Consider the following 22,829-nt stretch of genomic DNA (forward strand, 5'->3'; position numbering starts at 1 on the left):
TAACAATTGTTTGTATTTATATTTATTTACTATCATTGTCCTCAACAATATTGGATTGTATAAAACATTAAATGTCACTGCTACATGAATATGGATAACTGCAAATGTGCACAAAGGCACTAATTGCAAATGAAAGTAAATGAAAAAGTACATGTCAGATTTGATTTTAAACTACACATCACATATAACATCAGTCAGTAAAGCATTCATGTTGGAAAAAAAACAATGTTCAAATTAACTGGTTTCTTTTCGAGCTTCTATGTTCCAAACCCACAAATAACCCAAAACTCACTCGGTCAGTCTGCCAGATGACCCAAAGTGGGATCTTGATCCTTCAAGTTCAAGATAAACATTCTGTTTCAGTTTCAAGATGAGCCTAAATGTCATAATAATGATTATATGAGCTGCTACAGTAATAGACAATAGTCCTTCTCATACAGTTTGCATTCACGTTTGAATAATATGCAAGCATTACAATTGATGTAGAGAGTTTCAATTGATGTGGACAGTGTTTAAGAAACAATGTACTTAACTCGAGCCCTGTGGCTGTGCATAACACAAACAGACGTTTATACTTGATAAAACATGAGATCAATGACACTTACCAATGCATCTAGCTATGATATTGATGCCGTCTTCTGGCGACCCACCCCAAATTTGTCAGCATCCATCCCATAACAACATCCCCAATTCAGCTGTCAAATTAGTCTCAGCTTTGACTTGAGCCTCATATGACACTATAGGGTTGGATAAGCCAGAAAACGACTAATTCAGAATCTGTCGCCAGTCACAGGTGCAATGCAAGATGGAGGGGTTTGAGCTAGAGGTTGAGGGAGGCCACGTGAGAGTTCAGAGGTCAACTTATGTCTGGGTCCAGGGGCGTCACAAGGGGTAGGAAAGTGGGACTGAGTTACCAGGGCCCAAGGTGGAGGGGCCCTAGTAACTTTAGCTATTGAAAAATAGCAGATATACAAGCTCACAGCGCGGCACCGAGTGTAGCGCTGCGAGCTTGTAGATCTGCTATTTTTGAAAAAGTCGTGAAAATGTGCTCAAATCTTTGAATATATGTATTTTTTAAGCGAACATTTGTAACTCAAATTTTGCTTCTGGGGGGTCCCTGGAACTAAATATTTTGAGATGGAGGTCCTTGGCCAAATACATATCATCTTCGGGGTCCTTCATATGAAAACATTTGAGCACCACTGACATAGAAACATATACGTTTCTTGCACACATTTTCACGATTTTTCAAAAATAGCAGATCTACAAGCTCGCAGCGCGGCACTCGGTGCCGCGCTGTGAGCTTGTATATCTGCTATTTTTCAATAGTTAACATTCATGGGGGGCCCGCAGTGAATCCTTGTACCCAGGGCCCAGAATTTGGTGTGACGCCCCTGTCTGGGTCAGTTCCCTTGCAGTCATTACTCTATTCACGCTGGTCTAGAGGCTTGGGGCGCCAGCTCCATTCACCTTCTGTCATTAAAAGCTCATTTAGACGCTGCCATTCACCCTCGTCATTCGCGACACACCATCACAATAAAGTATGAGTTAGCATTGAGCGTGTCCCTGTTCCCCGTCAGTGATCCCAGTCTGATTCTGTTTGGTTTGGTCCTTGTGTGAAGAGTCCAGGGCAAGCTGGATGGCCCAGACACTGAGAGGTCTCATGTAAGCCAGGGAGCGATAGATGCCCTTTTCACAGTATGCTTCAGGTGTTTGGAAGGCCATGCCCAGTCTCTCCCACACAGTCCGATAGCAACCCTCCGCTGTGCGAAGTCCTTCCTCCAACATGCCCTGAGAGGACAAAGAGCCATCGGGAGAGATTAGACCAAACTTCAAAACACCAATGTTATGGTGTTCATAACACCATAACGTCCCGCCCGTCAAAAGATTTACCCGTCGCCCGCCCCGCTACCCGTGATTGCAGGTCAGCTGCCACTCTTAATCCTTTTAGATAGCCTTTTCAACCACCCTTGCTATGATGAGAACATGGGCTAACGTGCTGGAGTGTGCTGTGGTTGTCTGTCTGTGTGTTATATGCGTCCTGCTGCCCAGTGCAACTTACCACTGTGTGCGCTCCACGTAAATGTGCACTCCCCACAAATAAATAATAGAATATATTATACGGGGCCCCGACCCGTTACAGGACTACGATTCAATATGCTTTACATAATACATGAAGCAAGAGAAACATAACAGGACATTTGATTTCAGTAAAAGTCACAAATTAAACCCTTCTCTCAAACACACACTTGCCTCATAGATCATGGTGGCTGCCAGTCCGTACACCACTCCGATCCACACCTCATCTGACTGGACACTGGAATGGTCAGGCACTCCTTCAGGGCGCATGCCGTTGACAGCCCCCATCTGGCCTCCAGCGAAACTCATCACATTCAAGTCAAAGACCGACTTTAGTGCACTGCGAATCTTGTCCTTGGGGAAAGCCTTGGGAAAGAGGAAGTGAATGTTGGGACCACTATACTCACATTAAAAGTCAAAGTATCAATACTGCAATGTAGTTTAAGTCCAGAATTCAACATTTGCTTGAGTAAAAGTACAAAGGTGTAGGCATCTAAATGTAGCCTAGTAAACTGACTCCTCCCATCTTCAGTTCGAATTCCTGCATTCGAATGAAGGCAGGAAGAGAGACTGGTTTACGAGGCTAATCTAAATGTACTTAGAGTACCAAAAGTAGAAAGTACTAATTATGCAGAACCTCCCATTTCACAAGTTTTCAAATGTATACATTTCTTAAACATAAAAACTTTTGAAAATAGACGATATACAAGGTCACAATGTGTCGCATTGTGATGCATTGTGAGATTGTAGATCAGCTAATTTCAAATAGTCTAAATGTAAATAGGGCTGAAGTGGGTAATGAATGTTTCGTAATAATAATTAAAATCTACAAAGTAAGTAGTAACTAAGTTTTCAAATAATTGTAGTGGAGTAAAGGCATAATATTTGCCTTTGAGATGGAGTAGAAGTAAAAGTACTGAACATTGGAAATACTCCAGCAAAGTAAAAATACATCAAAATTGCACTTGCAAGTGTGTAAATGTACTTAGTTACTTTACGCCACTGCGAGGGATCACACACATCCATCATTAGCGCTGAAACAGTATTGTCGCGGTACCAATGTACAATATCTTTATTTATAACTACATTTTATGTAGCATGTCTGTGAATAAGAGCTCAACGTTTTCTATATTTGAGTCGCTCTGCTTTGAATCTGTTGCACGCTGACTTGTAGCATGTCATCTCCACTGAACTGAAGCACGTGCTCTCTCTCTCTCTCTCTCTCTCTCTCTCTCTCTCTCATGACAACATTATGGCCCATATTTATTGAACATGTGTCACGGCTATCTAGAGAACTGACCTGGAACTCCCCTTCTCCCAGTCCGGAGGCCCTCAGGAACCAGTGTCCAGCACACTGGTCTGACATGACGCTGTTAGACAGGTCTCTCCCACTGCTGTCATAGTTGTAGTACTTGCCTGAAAATATAAGCAAATTAGAATGTTTTATTTAAGTCTAAAAGAGATCAAAAACATAGGCCCACATTTTTTCATTATGATGGTTTTAGTCTAAGAAAGTTGTAGAGTGGGTTCATTTGAGCTTAGATTTCAGTAGATCAAGGCCCTATTTGTACAGTTCAAGCTTCACACAATGAGGAAGGTCCTTAGACTAGGGATGGGACGATATGAAAGTTTCATGTCACGATTATTGTGACCAAAGAAATTGCGATTACGATATTATCACGATAATCAAAATATCCCAAACATTACCCTGGGGCTGAACATTTGCCAAAAAATAGCCGATCTAGAAGCTTGTAGATCTACTATTTTTTCAAAAGAGATTTGGTAGAGAGTGGAAAAAAAGACTGTATCAATTCAAGTACATTATTTCCAAATCCATTTAACCAATTATAGAGGGTTTAATGGTACTGGGTATGCAGCTCGCAAATAAAAGGCGAAATGATCCCAGTGCATTGTGGAGGATAATTTCACCATCAAACATATAATTTTCCAAATGTCTGTCTGTCTGTCTGTCTGTCTGTCTGTCTGAGTGTCTGTCTGTCTGTCTGAGTGAGTGTCTGTCACAGCGTTTCTCCTCAGTGGCTGGAGCAATTGATCTGAAATCGCATCACCAGTAGCATATGAACACACCTAACATAACTGTGAAGCCCGTTTGTCACATTCACAAATCATGCTGTATATTAGCATTTTTATGGTGTATCTATATCTATTCTGCATCTAGCTTGAGGCATATCTATTCTGCATCTAGCATGAGGCAACATGTTTAACCAGCTCTGTGTGTGTGTGTGTGTGTGTGTGTGTGTGTGTGTGTGTGTGTGTGTGTGTGTGTGTGTGTGTGTGTGGGCGGGCGGGCGGGCGGGCGGGGCGGGGGTCTGTTGTCTGGCCCTGTTACAGATCTTGTCCAAAAATCATGCAGATCGGTACACAGTATCTCTGTAGCCATTAAACGAAACGGGTATTTCTTACATTGATGCTCCTACATATTATCATGCAAGCACCAGTTAAAGTTACTTTCCATCCCTCATATACTGTGTGCACAGTGCACAAACCCACACACTGCACATCATTTCAGAGCTCATATCTTTGAACGGGTAAGGGCTAGTAAATGTAAATCTCCAAAATACGATTATTGTGATTTTTATCAAGATAAACGATAATAACGATTATCGTCCCATCCCTACCTTAGACCTTCATCAGGACAAGCATGCATGTTTTGTCCTGATGAAGGTCTACGGACCGAAATGTTTGATAAATAAAAACTTCTCTTTCTTTCTAAGTCCTACACTTTCGTCCTTTCCACCTCTCGTCAACCACATACGTGTAGGTAGTTCAAGCTTGCCATCTTGTATCAGCCATTTCCACAACAGTAGGAATAGTAGTCAATCAAATCTGGCTGTCTCTAAAAAACAATTAAACAATGGGGGGGAAAGAACAGCTAGATTTACTCATAAACGTACCGTTCCACAGCAGCTTCTCATAAGCAGCACTGCCTCTGTCCAGTATGTCTCTGAAGCGCTGGTAGGCTGCCTCGTCCTCCATTAGCTTAGCCATCTTGCACATCACGCACACCGACGCCAGCCACAGCCCCCCGCAGTACGCACTGACACACACAAACACACAAGACATATCCAAAATAATCACATGAACTTACAAATCACTGCCAGCAGGTGGCACCACACTACAGTAACAAATGGAGACGGTGCAGAGAAGTACACAACAGCTGGAGATAACTAATTCAGCCAGATGAATAAAAACACAAAACAGTCATTTTCTTCAAAAAGGTAACAGTTTTACAGTGAAATAACACTGGTAATCTGTGGTCTAGGTTTCACAAAAATTGGGGTCAGACACTCTCTCTCTCTCTATCCAACACACTTCATAAGCTTGTGTGAAAGGGTAAACCATAGTTAAATTCTCAGTGTCAAGAGTGTAATACTGATTTTACTGTGTGAGTCCCCTCTTTCACCTTGTTTATGGCATTATGTGAATTAAGGCAAATTCTGTTGTGTCGGTGTGCTACCGTTTGAGTTATCGTGTTTAATATCAGACTGTATCAAGTGGCTCCTTTTATTCTTATTGTGTGTGTGTGTATCACATGACACTGAGATGTTTAGTTAGTGTGAGGGTCAGGCTGGGTGAAATGGAGGAATGTACATTCATTCCGCTGTCCAGTTCTGATTGTCCATACAGATTCCTCTTTAAACCTCATCTGGGTCCAGTAACAGTCCTATTTGAACCTCACCTGGGTCCAGTAACAGTCCAGCCATCATACGTCTGATCTGCATAGCCCGAGTTCTCTATTAGTCCGTCACCGTCCAGGTCAAACTTTATCTCTGACTCCATCACAGCCTGGAGGAACAACCACAACAAAGGAAGCCAATAAGAACAGGTACAGTATCTGAGCGGGTAACACATAAACACGCCCACCATATTTATTTCAGCCACACTAGATGTGTGTGGATGGCGATGTCGGTCTGTCAAACAACACTTCCCAAATTACATACCGTATCTCTCATCTCATGATACCTGGAGGGTGAACCATACTGTACTAATGGCTTCTAGTGCCACCCTTACTACAATATGTGGTAATTTTCCACTTTTCCCATCTGTGCTCGAACTCCTGCATCACATAAAGGTACATTACTCTTCAGTTAATCCCACCTGACAGATAGGCCACATGTCTTTGAGGTACTGGGAGTCTTGGGTGAGATGGAAGTCCCTGTACACCTGCAGGACAAACTTCAGGTTCAGGTCTTTCCAGTCTGCAGTGTCATGGATGGCGTAAGCATTGACCCTCTGCCATGGCTCATCATCTGAGGAAAGGAAAACATGATTATCAGGTATTATGATTATACTAGGAGGAAGATTTTTTTCCAAATACATGTACAGAAAGTGTTAAAATTAGGTGTTTATGTGGCCACACCCACCAGTTCATTAAGTATGCCTTGTTGTCATGGTGGGGGGTGACCCAGCTGAAGTTAGCCACACCCACAGTGTTGGGTGTGGCTAACTTTAGCTGGTAAAAGGGGAGGGGATGATTATATGATGTCATCAGTGTTTTTGGATCGGCACTTTTGACCCACAATGTGTCAGCCTCCATGAAGAAACGTCAAATACAAAGGGAATACATAATTGCTCATAACAACCACACCAGGGGGTCTAATGAAGTACTGTCAACCTCCTAGACACATGAAAACCAAACTATGGCACCACCTCTTTAATAAGTTAATGTGTGCTTTAATAACTGTATACTCTCATACCTGGGTCTCCTAAGTCATGAGGAACCACATTTTTGGCCTTGACAGAAGAATAGAGGCCACTCATCAGATGAAGCCTCTCAGTGGGATCATGTTGAACCACGCTGCCCGCTTGGAAACAGAGGGAGGACAGGATGACATTTTAAAAAACCCAACATTCAGACAAAACCAAGAACCTGTCACTGCAAACTAGGGATGTGGCGATAACCGCTATTATCGTTTATCATGATAAAAAAAAGAACTACTCACAATAATCGCATTGCTGAGATTAAATTTATCATGAAATTGTCCTTTGTCATAAACTGGGATCAATACAACTTTGCTGAGTTGCATATCCGATACCACTTAAACCCTCTATAATTGGTCAAACGGACCTGTACAGTCTTCTTTAATTTCCACTCTCTACCAAATCTCTTTGTAAAAATAGACGATCTACATGCTCACAACACGTCGCAAACTCGCAATGCAGCGCGTTGTGAAATTAGCTATGCTATTTTTGGCAAACATTCCACCCCAGAATATGGATGCTGGGGTACAAGTGTTTACCAAAATTGCCATTTTAAGAGTTTTAAGCATATTTTGATCGCGATATCGTAAATCACAATTACAGTATTTCGGTCACAATGATCGTGACATGACATTTTCATATCGTCCCATCCCTACTGCAAACATTTCCCCCTTTATCAGATTCCGAAATAATCGCATATTAATTAACGTGTCAAACCACTGAGAAAACAGCCTTCCACTCACCAATGTCATACTGCAGGCTCAAGGCCAGTTTGGGCCACAGCATGATGAGTGCAAAGGATGCGTAGAAGTGCACGTCATACGTGTTGTACATCCTGTACTCCTGACCTGAGACACAAGACATATTGCCATCAGTACAGGGGATCAAAATTTACCGTAAACATTCAGCAAGCATTCAACCAACACTTTTTTATTAGGGCCGTCACGTACAGTATTTGATTAATCAGTTGGTTTGGTCTTAGTCAATCAACCAAGACTACAGTAATTTTAGATTTCTTTTCTTTAATTCAACCAGTCTAACTTTCAGTGGGAAGTAGCCAACATTCGAATTCGAAATTACCGTTAGAATGTTCAGTTATCAACCTCACCAACATGACAAGGCTGGTCTCTGCATGACAGTACAAACAGACACAATTCTACACATTTGTTGATTGTACTTTTACTCAAGTACATTTTGAATTGTGGACTTTTACTTGTAACATACAGTATTTCTACATTACAGTATTGAAACTTTTACTTAATGTGAGTACTTTTTCCACCACTGGCAATACAAATGAATGACCAGAGCGGGTGGTGGAGTTATCAAAAGCAGAGGCATGCATTTCTCCCCCATCCCCCTATAGCACAACCTGCCACTCCCAGGTGTGAAGAAGGCTTTGTGTTTACACAAGGTAATGGACCATTGATTATTATTTGTTTCCCTCTCTGGTGTCTGACAAGAGCCCGGATAGCTCAGTCGGTAGAGCATCAGGCTTTTAATCTGAGGGTCCAGGGTTCAAGTTCCTGTTCGGGCGCTACTTTTCTTGGCCAGCTTCCACATGGGAATCGAATCGATAGAGTTGAATGCTGTCTTATCGGTACAATGTGTTCTGATTCAACTGGTCTGGTTTAATACAGACACTGTGGACACAGTAGAAAATATATATATATAAATATATTGTGCTCTGTGTGTGTGTGTGTGTGTGTGTGTGTGTGTGTGTGTGTGTGTGTGTGTGTGTGTGTGTGTGTGTGTGTGTGAGAGACATGTGTTTAGAAAAAAACAAAAACACTACATTTCTATGATATTTTTCATTTGCTCGCATTATAAGTTTAATGCAAGTCCAGCTAAAACGATAAACTGCTATGTCTTGTGTGAGGGCCATTTCCTTGCCACTCACCCTCTAGGTAGGCAAAGCGTCCATACTCCTTGATGACAGAGGGCTGGGCAGGCAGACCCCCGTCCTCGGTCCGCACCCCACCGCTCACGTCACTGTCCTCTGGGAGCTCCGTCCACACCGTCCCTCCGTCCACCACAAAGTACAGCTCGTTGAACAGGGCCGACTTGTACCAGGAGGGGAGAGAGCTACGACACCAAAGAACCAAAAGAACAGGTGAAAAGAGCTACTTAGTCAGTGGTTTTCAATCTTTTCTGTTATTTGTTCTGCATTTGAGCCAAGGACCACTATTTGATGAGATTTTAGCCTCTCAAACCCAAAACGTAGCATATTTTGTTATCGTTGGAAACGAATTTGTCCACAATTCTATGCTGTATTGATGTTGGTACCATCATGGGAGAGATGACAGGCAAACGTTGATCAGAATAACAATTCTTCTACGTTCTGTAATTGTGTAGACTTCTTGAATGAATTAAGTAATGCAAGTGTTTAACGATAATTTAACTCTTGAGAGCCGTAAGGGTCCATTTGGTTCCATTCTACACTCTCAAGAGTTAAGGATCTATAAGGGTCCATTTGGTTACAAACTCTCCATCATTTAGCTGGGGACCACCTGGAACCCCCTCAAGGACCACTGGTGGTCCCCAGACCACTGGTTGAAAAGAGATAGTACAACATTATGCACTCAAATTCCTTGACCGATTACCCTATTGTCAATCTAAAGCTGGTTGCACACTGCTGCGTTTTTCGTTGCGAAATGCGTTTTTCAGGGCAAGGAGAGAGAGAGAGATAGAGAGAGCAAGGGACCGAGTGGTGCGCGAAACGGGCGGCAGTGTGCAAACGTGACTGACATAACGTGAGGTTGATTTTTTTATTCACGCGCTCCGAAAATCACTCCGATATTCGGCCTGAAAAACGCAGCAGTGTGCAACCACCTTAATCGTCCAAGAAAAGGGAAAAACAGCACCCTCTTGAGAGATACCCTATTGTTGGTTGACTAGTTGTGCCAAACCAACCTCCCAATTTGTAGGTCACACTGGATAATAGCATCTGCTAAATGCCTAAATTGTAATCCACATCTACAGGTATATATGCCTCAACAGTGATAATAGCAACTGCTAAATGCCTAAATTGCAAATTGTAATTTCTTCTATATAGTACATTTCTATACAGTTTTGAAAACCTTCATAGAAATAATGGCAGTGGAAAAGTTAGCGATGCCTTCATCTTTGCCAGGAATTGTCATGGAAATTCCACTTCACACTTTTAATATTTGTCGTGAACAATGGTGAGATGAACCAATAAAGATAAATACACAAATCACTCGTGGATGGTGTGGTTTAATGTTTGCAAGCATTGGAAAACATACACCTATACACCTGGCAAGAGTTGTCTGAGTGTCTGTCTGTAGTCCACATATATCAGAAAGTTACATTGTTGGAGCTGTGTGAAACACAGGCTCCCTATACGTAGCTTTGTGGGTCTGTCTGTCTGTGTGTCTGTCTGTGTGTGTGTCTGTATGTAGCCTGACTTCGGCACGCTACTAGTCCCACAGTTTTGCCACCACACACTCGCGCCATATGTCAAATCGACCGGCTTACTCGGGAATAGTGGGCTAGTAACTTGCTAAGAGAAAGGTTCAATAGTTTAATTGATATTAATTTATTAGTGAATTAATTTTCCCCATTGACTTATAATGGCAATCGCAAAAACTCACATTCAATTATTTGTCTCTCGCAAACCATAGGGGCTAGAGTTTCAAGACTTGGAGAGGAGGTTCATAATGGTTTCAAGGATTAAATAAAAAATAATTGTGTCATTTGGCCGCATGGTGGCGCCATAACACCCCACTTTACGTTTTGGCCTGTAACTCTTGAACCGTAGGTCGGAAAATTAAAAATATTTCCCTGGATTCCTTGGGTCATGACGCATCTCCCCATATAGGCCACGCCCATTTGCGCCATGATAGATTTTCCGCCATCTTGAATTTTCTCCAAAACACACTTTTTGCTCCTTTTCCTACATATTTTCTTCAAATGTCACACAAATCGATACACACACACACACACACACACACACACACACACACACACACACACACACACACACACACACACACACACACACACACACACACACACACACACACACACACACACACACACACACACACACACACACACACACACACACACACACACACACAGCTCCACTTCACACAGGTGTGATTTTTTATAGACGGACTGCTGTTATCTCGTCTTCAGAAACAACTGGTTTTACCAGATCCAACATTATATAAATACCACATGCGGCTTACTATTAGAATCGTTACCTTGGCTGCACAGTAGCCTCAATAGAATGTTCTGTTCTGCCACTAAGCACAAATAAGGAGAGCAGTGAACTACAGCAGACATGGCTTCTGTCTGCAAAGGCAACAAAAGATTACTGTACTGTTTTACTACTACTACTGTACAACTGTACTGTAGTCATTTTATTTCCATCACAGTAGTGATGGGCAATCCTGTTCATTTCAGTGAACGAATCATTTTGTTTGTGGTAATGATCCGTTCAAACGATTCGTTCGCGTTCACCGTTCATAGCACGATCGTCCCGTGAAAAACACTATTGCAGGAGTGTTTTTATTACGGCGCGCGTACAGCCAATCCTCCTGTCCTGTGTGTCGGGGGCTATTACGGGGAGGGGACGGGGGGTATGAACGAAAGCGTGAACGACACATTTTAAGGATTTGAACGAGTAGTTCACGAGTCTTGCTAATGATTTGGTTCTTATGAACAAATCACTCATGAACGACACATCACTACATCACAGCATACCTGTCTTGTAGTATGGGCCTCTGCCACTCCTCGATGCTTCTCTCCCATTGTCTGTAGTGTGTCAAGGCGTAGTGACTGAGTGAGGGACACGCGTCCCCCTGTGTCCCAAAGTAACGGGTGTATCTCCTGTGAACAGAAGTGTGAGAAGCGGATAGAGCGGTCACAATTATTACATAATCGTTTTTTTGTTATAATTGTCATAATCGTGAATGTTGAAAATAGTCAGAAATAGTGGAAATGGCAGATCTACAAGCTCACAATGCGTCGCATCGCGACGCGTTGTGAGCTTGTAGATCGGCTATTTCCACTATCAATGTTATTTTTTAAGTACTAAGTTGTCAAATATGTCAGTAATGTATTTGTGTATTTAGGTTATGTATCATATCTACCATATGCAACTTCAAAGCCTAAAAGTCAAACAGAAATGTAATTATCAACGACAAAAACACAATTAAATCGTTAATCGCCAATTATTTGAGAGACAATTAATCGTCATGTAAAATGTCATATCGTGACAGCCCTAGAAGCGGATGCTAGCATTGTTCTCAATGAAATTCTCTGAAAGCGTGGCAGGAAACGACATAAGTCGAAAAACAAAGTAAGTGTCCAATTGCATCACATCAAATTATGTGACTGCCAGGCATCCAGCATGTTATGCTCATGCTAAATTCAGTCTTATTTGTCAAGTGTTCTTATTCGCAAAATGTTAACACTGCAGAGTAACGAGACACTAAGAAGTGTATCCAATCATCTGCATAAATGGTATCACCCACATTTGTACATCGTTTGACTAAGTCAGACTTGGATTTCGGTGACGTGTACTGAAGGCTACCTGATGTGCACCCGTTCCCCGGAACCGAAGGTCATCTTGGGCATGTCCCAGGACAGGCTGAACTCCAGGGCATTGTGACCCTGAGCAGGTACTGAGCAAGAGGTAGCCAGGGCTGCTGCCACAGTCTCTCCCTTAGGGGTGGGAGGGCTGGAACCTACGTTAGCAGAAAGAGGAAGGTATTAGGGGTGTAACAGAACTAATAGGATTAATTCAGGTGGTCTTCAACAGGGGGTCCGGGTCGGGATCCCTTGGGGGTCCTCAGAGTTACTACAGGGGGCCAGCCAAATCTTTGTGTGACAGGATAATTATTTTAAATTTGAAGCCTTGCATCCCTATACTCTGAGGAGAACTTTAGCCAAAAATAGACGATCTACAAGCTCGTAGAGCGGCTATTTTTGGCGAATAGATTTGGTGTATTTTAAGTTTCATATTTTAAGTGGTTAAGTGTCAAACTAGTCTGTGAATATCTATGAAATCGATGAGAATCTCCATCACACATTCATACAATATGTAGAGGGGGTCCCTGCTTCATCTTTCTCTCAGCTAAGGGGTCGTTGGCCTGAAAACAACAAAAGACCGCTGGATTATTTCATTATAAAATACAATTAAAAACATATACTGTATATATTTTGAAATAATGTTCATGTTCGATTATTTTACAGCTACACTGTGTTCCAACAAATACCAACGAACCTGCTCAGTGGATCACAGGATTAGAAATTAAATTCTGTTCACATAATATCCATGTCCGTTCTGTGCCTTCTGCAGACTCGTCGTTGGACACTGACCTGTAGGCGAGTCCAGCCGTCCATCTTTGATAAGGTCACTCCACAGGCCTCCACAGGTTCCCTTTGGACTGAATGCTGTCTGGTGACTGATCTCCCGGTCAGGCTGTTAAGATGCATAATGGTGCGTACCCACACACACACAAATAGTAAGCAGTATTCAGCACAATACATTAATCAGCCTACTGTTTAATGAGCTCTAAGCTCTTTCGAAATATCTGAAGCTATAGAGCCTAATTCCTCAGGAAAGCACCGGTGCAATGCGTTCTTGTATTTTCAAATCTACACAGGCAATTAAGCCGCCAATGTCCGACCTGTTCTCGCGCCGCCACGCACAGAGTGTAAGGGTTCACTGTAGGGCAGTGGTGCAGCAGGACCCCCGACACAGCCTCCCCCTCCTTCTCTAGGTGGAATGGTTCGTTCCAGTGCCCCCCTGCCTTGTCGTCCTTGTGGCCCGACCCGTTGACCACGGTGAACATGATGGACACGTCCAGAGCATAGTCGTTCCTGTTCTCTATGTCCCACACAAACACTGCTACTGGGAGGCTGGAGTCCTGAGGAGGTGGGGGAAGACAGAGAGAGAGAAGTTAAGACAGACAGGCAGAGAAAGATTTATAAGCAAGAGAGAAAGCGTTAAAGTGAGATGATTTTCTTCTTTAAACTTTGTTTGCAATATTTACAAAATAAACACTACAACAACTAATTTAAGCGGTTAATAGTGCAGGGTGAGACCAAAAAATTGGCTTAATAGTAAATTAATGTGCGTTGTAGGTTAGGATTTTAGTTTCGCAACCGTTTGTAAACAAACAGATCTCCTTCCTGGATCGTCAGTGTACACACACGTGCACGCACGGAGCTCTTCAAAATAAAGCGTAAGTGAATGGTGGCAGCCGTTGCGTTAAGAATGCTTAAAGGGGAAAACCGACAAAACTGTTTAGTATCAAGTATTGTATTCACTATTGTTAAGGCCCATGTTAGAATCTATTTCACTAGTACACAACACGAAATGAAGAAAGGCAAACAATGGAGAATGGGGACAGTGGGGTAAGTTATACCTGCTGGAATGTGCTTTTTTTGTCCCTTCTTTTTGCATTACCTGATAGTCGTGTGGGATGACGGGGGAAACCTGTCTGCAGGTAAGGGTGACGTTCTGTCCGGGCAGGTGGTACACGGTCCAGGCGCGGGGGTACAGGGCGTGGTAGAAGGCATACTCCCCGCAGTAGCCCCAGTTCCAGCCCTGCAACATAGGGGGGCGCTCTACCGACAGCACCTGCTGGTAGACCGTCTGACCGCCACGGCGTAGACACACCGTGAACTAAAGGAGAGAGGGAGGACGTGGGAGTTGAATAGTTTGACCCGTGTTAATTTGCAGGGTGGAATTTGTAACCGAAATGTTCTCAACCCCTGTATGCTTCGTTATTGTGACAAATAATGAAAATGGACGATCTACATGCTTACAACGTGTTACATGTGATGCATTGTGACATAATTATGACTATAAACATTTAATTAAGTGAATCTCTCTTTTCTTTTTTACAATTCTTTTTAACATTTGCCCAAAATATGGATGTCAGGGTCAATGGTTAACATACATTTGTAATTATATATTGTAACATACTCAACTGTAACTTTCTCAATTAAATAAAATCATTTTTTTATATAAGCTTTCACATCATTGGTATATTTTTTCACAATACCCATTCCTCATAAATGTGTTTTTGACAACTTCTCTAAACTAAAAATATCAAACGTATTCGACCAAAAAGAAATGCTTGTCTTTAGAAGAAGGTATAAAACATATCCCCACCAGTTTTACAAATGAATGACCAGGGGGGTATTATCAAAAGAGGAATGGATTTCCTCTCCATCTCCCCAGGAAATCAAACACTGTGCGTTGGTTGGGTTATAGCAACAATGTGACAGTGACATAGTACGTCATATGTCCATTTGTTATTTGTTTTTTTAGTTATAGGCATAGCAATGTGCAAGAATGTGACAGTGACATATATCTATACATCGGTTGGGTTGTATCAATAATGAGTCAGTGACACGTGTTTGCAGTGTTTGGTTGTCTTTAGAAGAAAGAAAGGAATCCTGGACAAATGGCACAAAATGTATACTACACTGTGTACACGTTTTTCATTGTTTACACTGCTTTGTCACTGTGGTTGTAAAGACATGACACGGACACAGTGGCTGTGTCTATGTTGACTGAATGGGTGTGGTTTTGGTCTGAAAACATCCCGTAAACATAAAGCCACTTACAGACACTGTGGGCTGTCCACACCAAGCCCTGACAATAACTATAAATATATTGTTTTTAAAATCATTTTAACTGAAATGGATGCCAGAGTCCACACCACAACTACCAACAATCGTGGTGAATGATGCAGATGGTGTACACTAGTTATAGTTACAGTGCTTCGTGAGAACGGGTACAACATTTCTACTCAACAGCCTGGTACTACTGGAGGTGGCAGTGGCTCAGGAGCTGGAGCAGTCGCTTGGGAATAGGAAGGTTCCCGGTTCAATCCCCAGCTCCTTCCAGCTTAGTGTCATTGAGCAAAACACTTAACCCCTAACTGCTCCCAATGAGCAGGTTGGTGCCTTGCATGGTTAAATGTAATTGGAGAAAGGTGCTGACATACCTGGTTAGCTATGACGGTTTTGTAGTGGTACATTCCTGGGTTCATTTGCCATCTGCAGAACTCCCCCCTCCAACCTCTGGTGATGGTGCCTCCCCCAATGCCTCCAAGGGGAACACCTGCATAGTTGTTGTATCAAGGAAAAAGTACAGGACTGAATAAATAAATGGACTTTATTTTATTTTTTTCAAAGACTAGCGATGTGGTGTGTGTCCGGCAACAGATCATGCTAGATGCTACAATGTGACTAAAAGCACATACCATATATCTGACGCAAAGGCAGCGCGCGGAACATGTCAATGAAAGGAGCCTTCTTTTCCACCTGGGTCTTCTTGTACCACCATTTCAGATACCTGGCACAAACAGACAAACATGATCTGATTACTTTGGGTTACTTCCTGTTCTAACGAGTTACAAACGTAGCATTGAAGAGCACCTATACAGTAAACTGATGGAAACAATCACTGAACGAAACAAGGTTTTGGAAGTACAGTAGGTGTATAGAGAATGGACACTCCATACAAACTATCGCAGTGGTTCCCAAACCTTTTAGCTCGAGACCCAAAAAATAAATGTCATGCCTCCACGGGACTCAAACTAGTGAAAATAGCCGATCTACAAGCCCTCTCATTCATGAATTTGTTTATGGAATTCTTTTGAAAAGCTTTTGAATTTGTTTTTAACACATATGGTGCCAACCCCGAGTTTCCCCGAGTTTGTATTGGTACCAACGCTGTGCCAACCCCGAGTTTCCTGAGTTTGGGCCGTTTTTTAAGAAAAAAAAAACATTTTTTTTTCAAAAATGTTTTTTGGACCTCCAGAAATGTATTAGGCATGATCGCGATCGCGAAATTGCATGTTTAACCCCCATACCAACCCATTCTTTCAAACATGGCAGCCATGTTTGTTTACATCTGAAGAAAACATAATGGCTGATAAATCATGAATGCCTGAACGGATTTCCAAGCGGATTTTTTTGTTTGAAAGCTGTAAACAGCATCTACACACGTGGTGCATGATTAGGCATGGGCGTGCACGATCCGTGCACTATAAATTACATGGAAGTCTATGGAGACCATGGCATCGTGGACCATTGAAGAGAAAAAATCATGGCTACGAGCAGGTAACTAATGGAAATTTGTACATTTGAACTATTGGAAAGTTCACACATAAAGAGTGAACGACAGAGACTGGACACTCCACACTCCGTTTCAGTTTCTGCCAAGTCACAACGGCACATTGACTCAGGAAACACAATAACGCTAACTAGGCTGGACAAGAACTAATGCCTAAAGTGTGGAACTGGAAGTTCAGGGCTACAGGTAAATCCGGTAGGCTGGACAACATATAACCTTGTACTTCCTGTGCTTCCAGTTAGTTACTTTAAGGGGTAAGCTAGTTATTTTCCCAGGATTTGTCTCCTCGTGAGAGGGAGATAAAACTTGGAACTAGGTTAGAAGCTAATTGGTCATGTGCCGCTTACAATTAGGGATGCTCTTATTGCTTTTATGGGTTAACTGACATTGCAAATTAACCCATAATGTAGCATCACACAGATAGATGTTCTTTGAAAGCAAGCTCTCTTCTCTAACCTCTTCGTCTGTCTATTCATGCACTGTTAAAGTAGAAATGCAGCCACAGCTGTTTAAATGCATTTAGCACTCTGAACTAAAGCTAGAGCCAGCAGCATACAATTCACACACACATGCATACAAAAAGGAATCGAGAGACAAGAGGGAATCTGTGGGAGTGCTAGATAAAGGCAGGAATTGTTTGTTGGCTGCGTGGGGTCAAAGTGGCAGATCCAGTGGACGGGTGCTTGTTTGTGCACATGTCACAAAGACTACCACACCATGGTCTTCACGTGAACTAATGATCAGGGTTGATGCAACAGGGCAAAACAAGCCATCATTCTTCTGGGTGAGGTCTGAATCTAATGGGCTGCCTTATCTGCCGTTTGTGCCAAGACAGACAGATAAACTTTTATTGATCCCGCTGGGGAAATCCAGTTGCCAATGGCAGTACAACAGTAAGAAACACAGAGCAAATACAGGAGGGAGAAAGCAACAGTATGAATACAGTTTCAGTATAGTATACTGTATCAGTAGATGTAGAGGAGACAAATATACAGTATCGCAACATAAATGCCATGAAGAGGGACAGCCCAGAGGGCTAAGCCAGCTGTCCGGTCCAAGTAATTACCTTTACTCTACTAGCTTTTAGCTAGACATTATGAGCAAGGCAGTAGAACATCAATTGCAACACTGATGCAAATAATCTTGTATGCACAGAATGTGCAATTCGATTCCAGTTTGGACATGTCTTTCCTCTCTCTACCTCCCGTCCTTGATTTCCTGTCTCTACAATGTCCTCTCTAAACAAAGCAGAAATGTGCTGTAAAAGTAATATTTCAAAGGTATAAGAAGAGAGCTGCGTCTATCTTTTCGTTACAATAGTAACAATGCAATGGTTTTGTGTGACTGGCATTGGAAAGCTCGGTCGGAGAGGCATGCTATTGTGGCCAATCACTCCAGCTTTATTATAGGGGATCAAGAGATGAATAGGATTGCTTTTGACCATGTGTTGTTTGAAGCTGTGCCAAGGAAACCATTGATAGTCTCATGATAGAGCCATTGCTCTCGTTTCAAACCTTTGAATATCTGCCAGATCTTCTACATCAACTTCGAGATCGAATGTGTTTATGACATCGTAGTAGTCTCGTCTAACTGCGACCGTGAATGCTACGGACGTTGTACCGAGTCTGTCCAGTGAAGATAGTCGAGGAGGATGGGGAGGGTTTCCTCTAGAAATGTTTGTAGCTGTGGGAGTCATTCCAGTTCTCACTCAGTCCTGTTGGCTTCTCTCTCCCACTCACTATCAACAGCACACATTGTGGCATGGCTTACAATTTAGGCATTTAGCATACTCTCTGAATCAGAGCAACTTACAATAAGCTAGCCAATTTAGGCCACCTTATATACAATAATAGCTATACTGCTAATAACGTTTCTAAATAATGATGTATGTATGTGGTATAACTACTGACAGAAATGTGTGTCAAGGTACATACAAGAATTGCCTGTGGAATCATTTTGTGCGAGTCACCTTGAATGTGGCACTAGGAGGATGTTTAATTCAAAAATGTTTAAAAATAACATTTTATCTGGAGACAAACAGTCATAGTCTTTAAGAGCTCTTTCTTGGTTCAAGGTCTCTTCTTAGAACAGACTCAGAGAGAAACAATCTATTGTTTAAAGCATGTTGAAACACTTTTGAGTATTTCATCCATAAGTCTACAGAGGCAAGTTGACAGTGAGAACATAATATTAATTAATAATATATAAGTTATTTACAAAATCATTTTGGCCCACGAGCTGCCTGTTGCCTACCACTGATCTAGATTACAGACTTAAGCCCTTTGCACACAGGACAGTTGCGTTTTTTTCGTTTGCGGCATGAATAAAACGCATTGGATTTGGTGTGCAAGGCTGTGCGGAATCGGCGCTGCAGATCCAAAAAGGAGTCATAAAAGGAGTGATGAGTTTCTTACCGCATGCGATAAGACGCACAAATCGAACTGGTTTCGATCGAGAAAAAAACGCACGGCGGCAGCCACTCGTCGCACGGCTAATTCGGAGCCGGTGTGCATGAGGTCATAGAGAATCATTGTTTTCTTTTCAAAAAATTATATTGTCTGTTTTATCCGTGCGGTTAAACGCGCCTGTGTGCAAATGGCTTTAGACTTAATGTTCATACATCATTATAATCGTTATATGAACACAATGTGTTATAACTGCCATTGATTGGAATACATAAAAAATCTAGATTAGGGCTGCAACAAAAAGCCCTTGAACAAACAACAAGGCAATCAATGATGTTAATAAAACTATGATTGTATTTATATATGACACACCATTACCCAATCCTGAAACTTTCACCACAACCCCCACCCCCCAAAGAAACATAATTCTCTGTTCTCAATTAAATTCATGAGTTCGATTATTTGCACTCTGACCACCTAACTTTTTGTCAGAAAGGTCCGGTTCAACTACAAAATGGTGTCACTCGCAACTTTGGAAATCTGCACCTCGGAAAGTCGGAACTCTCCGATGAATGTTTCGGTGGTCGGAGACAGTATGGAGGCCTTAACTGTAGCAATAGGCCCTAGTCCAGAAAATGATTAATCCCTCTATTTTCTTGTCATTATTGTTTGTTTTTATATCAGTGTGATCACATTTTTCCAAGTGATAGGCCCATCATGGCTGCATCAATGTAGCTGAGTCACTGGTTATATTAAATCTTTATGCCTCTGACTGGTAGTAGGCCAACTAATGATGCATTGACAATGTCATTCACATTATCATTGCTGTAGCACTAACTCAACAATATCTACCATGACAATGATTAACAAGTAGTGCCATGGTGACTGACTGTGGAATCTTTTGAGGTGATCTGTTGATGTTGATAGAGCCACACCTTTGAACAAACAATTTACTCTGGTGTTATTGGTTCCACAGGGTTTGAGCTCTGACATCTTCCATGTATATCTAACTATTCATTTAGCGAATGTCTGTCCGTCTGACCATCTGCATGCTGACATCACTGACACTACACAGTTTTGCCGCCATGGTAACTGTCTCTCTTCAGTATTCTGACGTCATACTCTGACGTCATAGTACTGACATCACAGACTGGACTGGACAAGGAACACCATGTATGGGCATAAAGATCTGCCCAACGGGCACTCCAACATGGAACACCATAAATGGGCATAAAGATCTGCCCAACGGACACTCCAACATTACTTCTGAGACTCCTAGCATTCAATCCCTCAGATACTGTGCACACTCCTGTGCACACACCCCCCCTGGGCACAGGACTAGTTATATATTATTTGTTAATATGTAATGAACAAATCAAAGGCTCCACTGCACCTTTATACTAAGGTACAGCCCAGGTGACAGTGAGTCCACCAAACCATGCTCTATGCTCATGCTCCATTACTCTATGAATTAATGAATAGTGAGTACTAAAGAACCCAAAGTCAGGACCCCAATGTAAACAAGCCATTGTGCTTTCTTGGGTTTAAATCCTATTAGTAGACCTTGTATCTGAACTGTACTGTCCTGTGCTTTTCCTATGTGATTGTGAACTGCTAATAAAGTATTCAATCAATCATATGCTGCTGAAAGGGCCCACACCAAATTACACAACCACAGTGGATTCGTTGAGTTAATGTGAAACAATAATGAGACAGTAAAAACGTAATGTAAATGATTATAAAAATGTGTGCTCTGATTGGAAGTAGATGTTTGGCAGATCACAATGAACGTCCTTAGGGGCAAGTTAAAATTGTAACTATTGAAAATACATTCATATTAATTTACGAGATCAGTAGGACCTTTGGTACAGAGAGCATTCAATCCTTGGAGGCCTAATCACTTATCCAGGCTCCACACCCAGACAGTACAAGACCTAAAGCAGCCACCTGCCAGATTATTTTGTCAACCGGATTCCATAAACACAATTTGTATACTCCATCGCTTGCCATGCGATGGAGTATACATTAAATACAGTTTCAATAGAAACAACTTCATACATTCTGTGACTGTATGCCTCCGCCATCAAACTGCATTGTAAAGATCAGTGATGTTACTAGGTTTTCAAAGTAATGGGTCCCGGGACCCACAGGTGGTCATTAAAATGGGTCCCAGAAAAGTTTTATGAGTCCTCAATACAATGTTTTCGAGCGCTGTGAGCTTGTAGATCGGCTATTTTCAAAATGTTTGCCTATTTCTTATATTTATTTTACAATTTGGCAATATTTGAACTTAGAATTAGGATTTCTAAATACACTAGGGCTAGGCTACAGACACCCATTTAATTATATTTATATCACTGGGACCCCAATTTATATTAAATGTTAAAATACTAGAGTACAAATGGAACAGGTCCATTTGGTTCCATTTGTTCACCGAGTTACAGACCCAAGTTCTATTTGGTTCCTAACTATCATTTATCTGGGGACCCCCTGGAACTCCCTCAAGGACCCAGGACCCCAAGTTGAGAACCACTAGTGAAAATAGTTTTTAGCTGTTCCTGTTCCAGGTTTAACTGATAATAAATCTTTACAGTGTTTATCTTACACAATACATTAAAAAACGAATTAAACTATCTAAACTAATATAGCAACTTAAGTAGAAGAAGTAAATTATTTTAACATGGACTCCAATGGAGGCGCATCCCCGGGACCCCAGGACCACGACATGAATGAGTCCCTGGGCGACTTGAATGAGTTTTTGATGCGGGATGCGCACGTAATGACATCACGTCTGAAAGATGTTATGATAACTGAGATAATAGAGGATGTATGTTGTTGGCTCCATGCCAAAAGGTAAATTCTCAGTCTTTACTTCCTGTTAGCCGCAACTTGCTTTTTATATATGTTGAATCTAGAGTTGCAACACCAACCATTGACAGCCCATACATCCAAACAGAAAAGTCCTATCTGATTGCATTAAACAATGTTAAACTCACCAACGTTGCAGCTGTACGAAAAGCTTGAATTATCCTCTTTCTATTAGCAAAGTGTTTCATAGAAATCCACCATGACATGTTATGAGCTACTTTCTGTCAAGAAATTCTGTGCAAGTGTTGGAGTTTGGAAGCGCTCGCTGGAAATCACTTGATGGTCCTGCGTACCAACTGTTTCTAAATTGCACATGATGCAGGAGGCACCAGGACTTTCCTTTATTGAAAATGAGCCCTTCCAAACTCGGACACTTAGAAAATAATCATCTGCACAGAATATTTTGACAGAAGGTAGCTCTATGGTGGATTTTTATAATAGAAACACTTTGCAGACAGAAAGCGCATAAGTCAAGCTTTTTGTACAGCTGCAATATTGGAGAGTTACATCATTTGATACAATCAGATTGAACTTTTGGATGTTTGGATTTATGGGCTGTCAATGGTTGGTGTTGCAACTCTAGATTGTTCAACAACAACAACAAAATAATCTAGAGTTGTAAATTGCGG

The 22,829-nt window shown here is 41.8% G+C and overlaps 1 protein-coding gene across 2 annotated transcripts in view; it reads right to left on the bottom strand.

Annotated features, from left to right (window-relative positions):
• gba2 (glucosidase, beta (bile acid) 2) overlaps window positions 1–22,829 on the bottom strand; it is a 24,868-nt gene continuing 2,039 nt past the window's right edge. For both annotated transcript variants that reach the window (XM_080741337.1, XM_080741338.1), the window contains exons 3-18: window positions 16,053–16,144; window positions 15,795–15,910; window positions 14,243–14,461; window positions 13,461–13,700; window positions 13,150–13,252; window positions 12,362–12,515; window positions 11,530–11,655; window positions 8,699–8,883; window positions 7,545–7,649; window positions 6,798–6,905; window positions 6,199–6,350; window positions 5,780–5,886; window positions 4,995–5,137; window positions 3,380–3,495; window positions 2,254–2,445; window positions 1–1,791 (exon numbers count right to left, since the gene is read on the bottom strand). In XM_080741337.1, the coding sequence (XP_080597463.1) occupies window positions 1,549–1,791; window positions 2,254–2,445; window positions 3,380–3,495; window positions 4,995–5,137; window positions 5,780–5,886; window positions 6,199–6,350; window positions 6,798–6,905; window positions 7,545–7,649; window positions 8,699–8,883; window positions 11,530–11,655; window positions 12,362–12,515; window positions 13,150–13,252; window positions 13,461–13,700; window positions 14,243–14,461; window positions 15,795–15,910; window positions 16,053–16,144 (2,401 nt within the window). In that variant the 3' untranslated portion in view covers window positions 1–1,548. The remainder of the gene's footprint in view (window positions 1,792–2,253; window positions 2,446–3,379; window positions 3,496–4,994; window positions 5,138–5,779; window positions 5,887–6,198; window positions 6,351–6,797; window positions 6,906–7,544; window positions 7,650–8,698; window positions 8,884–11,529; window positions 11,656–12,361; window positions 12,516–13,149; window positions 13,253–13,460; window positions 13,701–14,242; window positions 14,462–15,794; window positions 15,911–16,052; window positions 16,145–22,829) is intronic.

The sequence above is a fragment of the Nannobrachium achirus genome (genome assembly GCF_963921795.1).
Source record: "Nannobrachium achirus genome assembly, chromosome: 14".
Classification (NCBI taxonomy): domain Eukaryota; kingdom Metazoa; phylum Chordata; class Actinopteri; order Myctophiformes; family Myctophidae; genus Nannobrachium; species Nannobrachium achirus.